We start from the raw sequence: 9,830 nt of genomic DNA on the forward strand, positions 1-9,830 counted from the left end.
AAGTGGCCCTTCATTGTGTCAACCTTAATTTTAATATATAGGCCTATATTTAAAAATATATACATAGTTAGCCGTATCCAATAGCAACATGACTTTGACGTCACACGTAGGCAGCGAGACACAAGGAAAATGAGCAAGCGAAAATACAATACAAAGTACAATAAGCATTCTTTAGGTGGTGGTAGATTCTCTATTTGGACATTATAGCCGCTATATGTGGGACTGTCGGTCCGATATTGTAAAAAAATCAAATAAAAAATGTATGTTTACGGAAGTACATGTCTCAAGTATTATCTCGGCGGTTAGTCGAGTGAAAGACAAACAACATACAGATGATAATTCACACAATATAATACCACGAAAGCGTACAGCACTAAACAATAACATTTATTTGGGCAGCATCATACTCAAACTCACGCAGAAGGGCAGGGTCCGGCCAGGTTCACAGTCACAGGCTGTCAGTGCATCATACAGGTACATAATTCAGCATGGTTAGGCTATATATAGCTGTTTCTTTTTCTATTCTACTTCTGCTGTCTGCGTCTCCCTGGGTATTCCTAGACCAGATGGCAAACAGTAAAGAAATGCCACAATATACCAGGACTTAAGAAACGAGATGTCCAACAAAGGATTTGACTAACCCTGGCCAATTTTACGCAACAAGTAGACTCTGATGCAGCGGAGACAGGGTTGCCAGATGGGCTGGTTTTTGGTGGATTTAGAAGTTTTTAGATTGGTTAGGTTGGAAATTCTCAATCCCATCTGGCAACCCTTAGCGGAGAGTCTACAGCTTGTTTACAGATATCGCGCTGCTGTGCACATCACACTTTGTTAAAAGAAATAAAGCTTGTACTTTTCTACTTATAATAAATTCTACTGATGTAGTCTACCATTTTGGTTTTAGTTATTGCTCTCACTTGTTTGTACCTTTTGCTAAGTCAAGCATTTAGAATGTAGAGTGCATATTGCGAAATTTCGCAACGTCAATAACGCATCGGCCTCTAAAAAACGCACGTTTTTTTATTTGTATACCTCCGTTGCGAAAGGGCCCCCGCCGCCACCTTGCGGGATTTTGCGGTACGCCACTGCGTCAAACATGACGTTTTGCAATTTCCGGCTCCAAACCAGAAATACAACATGTGCGCGACGCGAGAGAGTTTTTGCCCGGTGAGATGTCTTCAGATAGAAAGTAAGCAAGTTGAAACGTTAGCAAATATAATTGCTGAGTGTTCTGACAGAGAAAGTTGGTTAAAATTGGTCGTTATTATTGTGACTAGAAAGTGTCTGACTGACACTTGACAATGACTATAATTCCATTGTAAATAGTGTCAAAGAACTATCAAGCTAGCTAGCTCAGAGGTGATGAGATGAGCTAGTCTGCTGCACACATGCCAGCTAAAGCTAACTGGATGCACTTTATTATTTTACTTAAGTTAAATTAGATATACAATCTTTCTTATTCTGCTAGAATTGGGCTTCATTGGTAATACCATAATGGCATATTTACAGTACATGGACAGTGGATTGAAGCATTTGAAATGTCTGTTTTGTATAGTATAGTTGGACATGTTTTTTTTCCCAGGTGAGAGAGTAATGTCAAAATGACATTATCTGACTGCATTGCCCACAGCAATCCAAAATTCAATTATAATTATGTTATACATTGATATGGATCAATGTATACCTCTTATTAGATTATAAATACTCTGGTTGTTATGTTTGCCTTTTGGTTGACAGCAAAAGGGAGAGAGGAGGATAGAGAGGGAGAGAAGGAGAGAGAGCAGGATGGTGTCGGCACACCAGAGAGAGAGAACAAGAACCAGGTGAGAAAGTGGACAGGTAGTCAAGACCACATAAGTAAGTAGAGCCTAATGGCCCATAGGGAAGGAGCCTATCTCCTGTTTCCGTAGCGTGAGGCGGCTTAATGTACAAGTACACCCCTGGACATGACGCTGGTATGTCGCAGGGTCTTACCCCCTGGGGGGGGGGGGGTCCATGCCACCCCCCCAAGGCAGCAAACCTAGGGGAAACACTGTTATTCTCATGCTAAAATCGACTGTAAATCCAGATTTTAAAGTTGATATTCTTCCCCGTGGAGCATGCCCCCATAACCTGTGCCCCACCCAAAAAATTTAGCACCAGCCGCCACTGCTGTAATGTATAACTAACATGATTCCAGGGCTGTTCTATATAGGAGAATATCACCTCTGTTCTACACCATCCACTTCCATATGATTCTTCTGTCGTGTCGCACCCCTCCCTGAGTCCAAGTTTTGATGTAATGCACAACCTGATGTGTGAGTTGGACATGTCCCCTATAGCGCCATCTAGAGGTTAGGTTAGAAAAAGACATGAGAAATGTGAAAAATATTGATGACAGATTTAACTTGATAAACACAGCAAATATTGAATAACTGCATTAGACCCCTATAAATGTAGGTGTTGATGCTTTTGACTGTAACATATGTCTTCTCTAATTTTTCTCAATATACTCTATTCTTCGTCTTACGATTTTAGAATTACAAAATGTTCTCAGGCTTTACCAAGCCTGTACATTAAATGCATAGTGTCAGGGTATGGTTCATATAGTCACAGATTATATCTCAAAATCATGCTCACATCCATCATTTATGTCCAATATGAATCTCCAATATTCATCTCTTTTTCAAGGAAGCCCCCCCCCCCCCCACCCTCCCCGGCCAAGATGCACAGTAGCACTAGCATATATAGCATAAAGTAAAATACAACAAATACAGTACAACAACAGAAGCAGTAGCAGCAACAACAACCATAAACAGACACGCTCTCCCACAATCTTCCCCGGAGTCTCGCGAGGTTTGACACTTAGAGCATAGTGGCGACGAGAAGTGGTATGGGACCCGAGTGGAGAGTTATTTGTGTTATCGAAGTGGGAGAACAGGAGCAGGGGGGTGTGTTTGTGGGGCAAGCAAACAGCAGAGCACAGACTGTGCGTGAGAAAGGCAGGCAAGCTGGCGGACCACTACAACATGGCATCGGGCGATACGCTCTATATTGAGGCGGACGGCTCGGAGATGCCGGCTGAAATTGTGGAACTACACGAGATCGAGGTGGAAACGATACCCGTGGAAACGATCGAGACTACGGTGGTCGGAGGAGACGACGACGACGACGACGAGCCTATGATCGCACTCCAGCCGCTAGGCTCAGACGACCCGCATTCAATCCACCACCACCAAGAAGTGATCTTAGTGCAGACCCGAGAGGAGGTGGTCGGCGGGGATGACTCGGACATGCACGGGGACGGGGGTTACGAGGATCAGATCCTCATCCCCGTCCCGGCCCCCGGGGTGGAAGACGAATACATCGAACAGACTCTGGTGACCGTGGCGGGGAGAAGCTCCGTGGGTCGGATGAAGAGAGGGGGAGGCGGCAGTGGGAAGAAAGCGGGCAAAAAGAGCTACCTGAGCGGTGCAGAAGCCAGCGGTCGAAAATGGGAGCAGAAACAGGTCCAAATAAAGACCCTGGAGGGGGAGTTCTCTGTAACGATGTGGGCTTCGGGTGAGTGGGTTAGCTAGCTATAAGCTGTCAATTCAGACTGTCTCGTCTCCGCATTGTGTTGTGCTCGGTCTGTGCCTGTGCAAGGGGCCTTGTTTGCAGGGCGTTGTCCGCGTGCTACAGTCTAGTTCCTCGGGTGGTCCGTCGGGTGCACTTTGGAAGATTTCGGTGCAGAATTGCGCGTCAGTAGATTGAATTGTTTTTGTTTTGAAAGGAGGCCATGTTTTTAGGTGTTGCTGGGCGCCGCCATGTTCCCCGAGAACCAGTATGGCGGCCCGAAAAAATGGCGATAGAAACGGGCGAAGATGGCGGCGGCTGGGGGAGCGAGGCTCCGGAGAGGAGGCCGCAGACCGTCGTTAGGCTAGCTCGCTGTGGCTACTGCTAGCGAGACGAATGGTCTGTCGCTCGCTACGTTTATCGATTAGAGATTCACTCGAGTGGTGTTCTATTTTAATAGTCTATATTATATAACTTACGGTCAAGTCCGTTTTTGACTGCTTGTCGGGGTGGTCTAGTAGCGTAAATATATATATTTTAGGCTAGCAACAACATGTCGGGATATGGCTGGTTAGCTTCTCTCTAACTCAGGCTATGCTCTGCTGGGGATGTGAGACGAGATCGGTAGGAGAAATGCATCGAAATGCATTGATCTGATTATCAGAAATGCATCTGATAAACAGACGGTGTTGGTAAGGGCAGGGGACACGGTCGGGCGAACGAAGCGTGCATGTTTCTCGAAATCGAACAAGCATCAACATCCAACCTCTTAGTCATTCAACTACCGTAATACATTATGATAACTGCATGTTGTTAAAATACAAATGTCATCCTCGTGTTTTCCCAGTGTTGTGTTTATATTATCGGTTGAGTCCCTACATTGTGTTCTAGATCATAAAAAAGACATTGACCATGAGTCGGTTGTGGAGGAGCAGATCATTGGAGAGAACTCCCCACCAGACTACTCTGAGTACATGACTGGGAAGAAGCTGCCCCCTGGCGGCATCCCGGGGATAGACCTCTCAGACCCCAAACAGCTGGCAGAGTTCGCTAGGTGAGTGCGCCACCTAAACCCACCAGCCAGATGGAGGTAGGCCACAATAAATACACACACAGAAAAATGAATGACCATACAATTAGTATACATGCAGAGATACATCCGAAAACCACACTTTCGTGTGATGTTTTAGAGGACACTAGGGCTAGTTTTTATCTGTAGTTTTTTCAAAGACCTGCTTTCATTGAGCAGACTTTGTAGCAGTAGAGGTAAACAACTTGTCACGGTAGTGAAAGTCAGGCCCAAGCGTAAGCTGACTGTCCCATGTGGATGTTGTGTTCTTAGCCCCTTCAGCTTCAGTAACAGTGAGGGTCGCTTTGGTCAGAGCCCAGTTCGGTAAGTTCTAGTCAGCTCCTACAGGAGCAGGCTTTCATACCTCCATGAACACATATATCAGGGTTCCCCATCGTTAACACTCACACAGACAGAGCACTTGGACACAGAGGGAATAAGTAAGCCTCACAGAACAACTTGCATGGGTGTTAGTTTATTGACACTTTACGGTTAACGTGTGTGTGTGTGTGTGTACACTAAAACCTCATTAATGAGATCATAGGACGTCATGTGGTGTTTGATTCTCTGTAGATGTGGCCGATAAAAGCTCACACTCCATATCGTCACCTTCTTAAAATAATGGCTTGCGTCACTTTTGAGGAAAATTATGTTTTCTATATTATTTTACAAAATACAAACATTTACCCCCAAAAAACCTACACATTTTGGTTCAGTTTATTCTGTTTTTCTAAAAACTTGAAAATATGACATAAAATATCAAATATGACTTTAATAATAAAATATTATATATATATATAAAATATGACGTATGCCACTATTTTAAGAAGGTGACGATATCTGATTTGTTTTCACAGGATGAAGCCGAGAAAAATCAAGGAAGATGACGCACCAAGGACGATAGCCTGCCCTCATAAAGTAAGTCTCACCACTTTATCGAGTGCCTGTGGGAAGTATAGATCACCCAACTTGACAGGACTGTTCAGCTGGCCTGGTGCGATTTCTTCCCCCTATCTAAACACATTGTTATTGCCTGGTTAATTTGCATAGAATATATGATTAGCAGAAATGATTTTATAATTTAAAGCAATATGCCAGATGTATACTAGTAACACAAATCATATGGATTTATTCTTTGTCCCACCCATTCTATTTCTATGATACTTGTCTAGTTTGATCCCTTGTGTATTGATATGTGAAAGACCAAGTGGATGTGTTAACCCTATCATGGTCTCTGTTGTTCTCAGGGCTGCACTAAGATGTTCAGGGATAACTCAGCGATGAGGAAGCACCTTCACACCCATGGACCCCGTGTGCACGTCTGCGCGGAGTGTGGCAAAGCCTTTGTAGAGAGCTCCAAACTCAAACGCCATCAACTCGTTCACACAGGGGAGAAGCCCTTCCAAGTACGTACCTACACTCACACACACAGACACACTCTGTTAGAAACTCTGAATCGCTTTTATTACATCTCAATGTACAAGTACACAAGAGTAAAATTCCTTTGGCTTTGGTTCCTCAACATTTACATTGCAGTATCAAGATAAAAAATTACAACAGTAAAGTAAATAATTAATTATAAAGTAATAAAGTGATGGTAGTAGCCAATCGTACTGCAGTGGATTCAATAGTGCAAAAATGCTGTGCAAAGTACGATGTAAGATGTAAGATGAAGTATAATATAATACAGTACAAGTAGTTAACTCTCACACAGGGGAGAAGCACTTGAAAGTACACTCCCCTCCCCTCGTTAACACACATAATTACACAATTTCTATGTTCTAACACAAGTCTCCTTTCTCTCCTTGCAACCTATGAGCAGTGTACTTTTGAGGGCTGTGGGAAGAGGTTTTCGCTGGACTTTAACCTGCGCACACACGTGCGGATCCACACCGGAGACAGGCCGTACGTCTGTCCCTTCGACGGCTGCAATAAGAAGTTTGCCCAGTCAACCAACCTCAAGTCCCACATCCTTACACACGCCAAAGCCAAAAACAACCAATGAGGACCCTCCTACTAGCTCAAAGTCCCCAACCCTCACAGCAGCATCTTAGCAACACACAAGAAACTTTTTAATAAAAACTGAGAAGACAGAAAATTCAAAGAAATTCAAAAGGTACTGAAATTCTACCAGTCCTTCCCCTGTTGTATTGGCTGAAGAATACAGTGGCACTGTGTTACACCCCCCCCCCTCTCTCTCTAGCTGTCGCAGTGGCATGTTGTTGCCGGAAAGATGCAACTCATGGACAAGCATCAGAGTCTATTCTTTTTACCACAGGGTTGAAAGATGGGGCAATCTGTTTTCAATTAATTTCACTGGTCTGCATTGCTGCATAGCTTTTAATTTTCTATTTTTCCAAGTGTGCATATTGTACACTCCTTTTGGTATATGTTGAGTAAGACAATTATTTCCTGAGTATTCAGATCTGCTCACCGTTTGAGATACATGAGTTACTGTATCACATGCTTCATACGTGTTTTATGTAAAAAGTTTTGTTTTGTTCGCATTTTCATCCCTACTTTGGTTGTACTGCTCTAAACCTGAAATAATCTTGTATACCTGTATTGTATGACTGTATTGAAATGATGTAGACATTGATAGAGGTGTGGTTTAAAGTGTTAACCAATTTAACTTTTAGTCATGAGTTGCATTCTTTTTTTATGGATTGTCCTATGACGGAGAAACGTGAAACGTTGACTCACTTTGAGCCTGTCTGTTGGAGTACTCAACACACACAAAATCGACTGACCATCAGTTTCTTTGTTAGAATGTATTGTACAGGCGTCAACCATGAACTTCCTATGTTAATATTTACACCCATGTATTTCAATGGCCCACAATAAAAGGGTCATCCTGAATCAGTTTATTACATCTACTGTCATTATTTGTATTACAATTCAGTGGTGGTGTTACACGCATTTTAGATATGTGTTGAATTATTCGGTGATGGTTTTATTAAATCATTAGATATATGGAATACTTGCCCTTTTTTTACAAGCCTAATTCCATATTGGCCCTAAATTCAAGCACTTGCATAGATCTGAAGGGATTGGATAGGGGTACAACTACTATGGTGAAAATTAATAAAGAGGATAGTGGATATCAGCATTTTTCTTATGCCAGAGAGAGAAATAACTGATCTTTTCACGTCTTCATTAATTAAATGTCATCAGAAGGAGTAGGAGCTGGAGTCTGTTTGGTGAAGAATTCTGCTTTTTTCTGCATTGGCTGCAGGTTTTGCTCATACCTCAGCATCCTGTTGAATCCCTCTTCCAAGAACAGCTATAGCCAGATTCTCGTTCATTCTTGCAGTAGTCCAATCATAATCTCGGACAGGAGATTCCTTGCAGTGAATGCGAAATCCCAGTTTTTACTGACACCTAGCGTCGATGTTGAGACCATATTAGGCTATATCAAAGCTGACAATTACTGACACGATTTGGCAGATAAGCAGACTCCCAACTTGTATTGCAGTGAAATATTTGCCCCCTGTATCTTGCTTCCCTATCGTGATTAGTTGACATAAAGTTGGTTTCAACTAATTGAGTACTATGTGTCAGTCTCATACAGCCTAGTCATCAAAAAGTTGTAGGCTATTTATGAGCTAGATACATTAGGCAATCACCATAACATATGCATATATCAATGACTTTAGCCTATATGCATTTACATTGTTTTTGTGCATGCAAGGAGAATGCTCTGGCTCTGGATCTATGCTGCAGTCCCTTGTTGCGCTGTCCATGGTGCTGAACCCCCATTGCGAATGTATCCCTGAATGAATCCCTGAATCCCTCTTTGGCTCTTTTTGCAGAAACACTGTCAGCGTGTCAATTGGGCTTATACAGCTGGACCCACGGTTAAACCATAGACATTATGTTCATAATATACATCATTGGGTCAAACCCACGTGAAGGTTCTCTGACAAAACAGTTGTACGTAGACTATTCGAGACAACACTAGTTTAGGCCTAGTGTATTTTTCTCATTAAAAATCACCTCTTCAATGGGTGAGAGAAAACGGTTTCAAATATTTCTGACAGAACAACTACAGCAGTATTATGTATTCCCCCTCAAGAAATACATTATTTCAGCTCAAGTGCATTCTTGATGTCTTGTCAGATTTCAAACACCACAGAGAACTCAAATGCGCCTCTGACACCTATTTGAAATTCAGAACCAGCTCTACCACCCTTCTTAGGATTGGTGTTTAAACCGCCTGTCTATAGAGCACAGTGTTACTGCTATCAGTATGTGTGTGTGTGTGTGTGTGTGTGTGTGTGTGTGTGTGTGTATGTGTCTGTGGGGGGGGGTAAATCTCAATCTCACTCAGGCATGACTCTACATGGGTGCCCAAGCATTTGCTTCTGTTGGGAGCATTTATTCAGCCGATTGGTTGTTTTGATTGACAAAGGCAGGGGAGTAAATGTGCTACTTGTTATGCAGCTAAAGTCTGTCAAGCCTCCAACACCTGCTCACTCAGATGCTTATTTCATTAGGCTCCTTTCTCCTGTGAGGCAGATCCCTCTTGTTCTATCATGCACTGGAGGGTAATAGCTAGCAGTTTTAGCTTTAGCCAACTCATTTTGAGGGTCGTGTACATGCAAAGCCATGCTACACGCTTGGACGTTGGTGTTTAATTTGTCTTTTCTTAGGCATTTTTAGGCCCTCTTTAGATGTGGGAGAAAATAAAGCATTAGGCTTCAAACTAATCCAAACGGAACAGAAGTTGATAAATGAGGCTACAGCAAGCTCTAGCCTACTAAATTCTTCATGCTTAAGCGTAGGCCATGTAAATAGCAAAACCGTATATGAATCGACCCTGAGCCCTCTATGATGTATTATTTATTTTACATTCATTAATAGCCTAATGCTCCTGTGTGGTCTTAACTCCTTGCCTTGAGAGCGCATGTGTGTAAATCATTCGATCATTTCCATGTAGGCTTCATGTTTAGCCCATGCAGCTACAATAATGACCTTTTACATAGTGTAGGGTAACAGCCTATCACATCAGTTTTGCAAGGACATTTTTATAAGAGCAGTTGAGATGTCTGAAAACCAATTCTTTCTGCTCTTGACACATGTACATGTTGGGGTTCTTTGCAGTGGGCACAGCTCGTCGCGCTTCTCTCGCGCTATGCAGGAAATATGTTGCCAAGGTAACAGAGACGTGAGAGGCTGAGCGAGCCCTGAAACCCTCTGAATTCCATCACTGCTGCAGTTGGCGCGA

The 9,830-nt window shown here is 42.9% G+C and overlaps 1 protein-coding gene across 3 annotated transcripts; it reads left to right on the top strand.

Moving 5' to 3' along the window:
• Positions 1-2,949: 2,949 nt before the first annotated feature.
• On the top strand, positions 2,950-7,433 carry yy1b (YY1 transcription factor b). 3 transcript variants are annotated; one of them, XM_080535803.1, is made up of 6 exons: positions 2,967-3,540; positions 4,426-4,588; positions 4,877-4,927; positions 5,461-5,521; positions 5,851-6,009; positions 6,426-7,433. In XM_080535803.1, the coding sequence occupies exons 1-6, from the start codon at positions 3,009-3,011 to the stop codon at positions 6,606-6,608; spliced, it is 1,149 nt and encodes a 382-aa protein (XP_080391929.1). In that variant the 5' UTR covers positions 2,967-3,008; the 3' UTR covers positions 6,609-7,433. The 3 variants fall into 3 exon arrangements, with proteins under 3 accessions (XP_080391931.1, XP_080391929.1, XP_080391930.1); XM_080535804.1 differs by having other exon boundaries at positions 4,438-4,588; XM_080535805.1 differs by lacking the exon at positions 4,877-4,927 and having other exon boundaries at positions 2,950-3,540.
• Positions 7,434-9,830: the final 2,397 nt, after the last annotated feature.

Source organism: Nansenia antarctica (genome assembly GCF_963989245.1).
Source record: "Nansenia antarctica genome assembly, chromosome: 1".
NCBI lineage: Eukaryota > Metazoa > Chordata > Actinopteri > Argentiniformes > Microstomatidae > Nansenia > Nansenia antarctica.

Bases quoted from the DNA above. Each gene is read 5' to 3' on its own strand.
- yy1b (XM_080535803.1), top strand. From the start codon at position 3,009: ATGGCATCGGGCGATACGCTCTATATTGAGGCGGACGGCTCGGAGATG. The intron at 3,541-4,425 runs GTGAGTGGGTTA...ATTGTGTTCTAG, and splicing joins TGTAACGATGTGGGCTTCGG to ATCATAAAAAAGACATTGAC. The intron at 5,522-5,850 runs GTAAGTCTCACC...TGTTGTTCTCAG, and splicing joins CGATAGCCTGCCCTCATAAA to GGCTGCACTAAGATGTTCAG.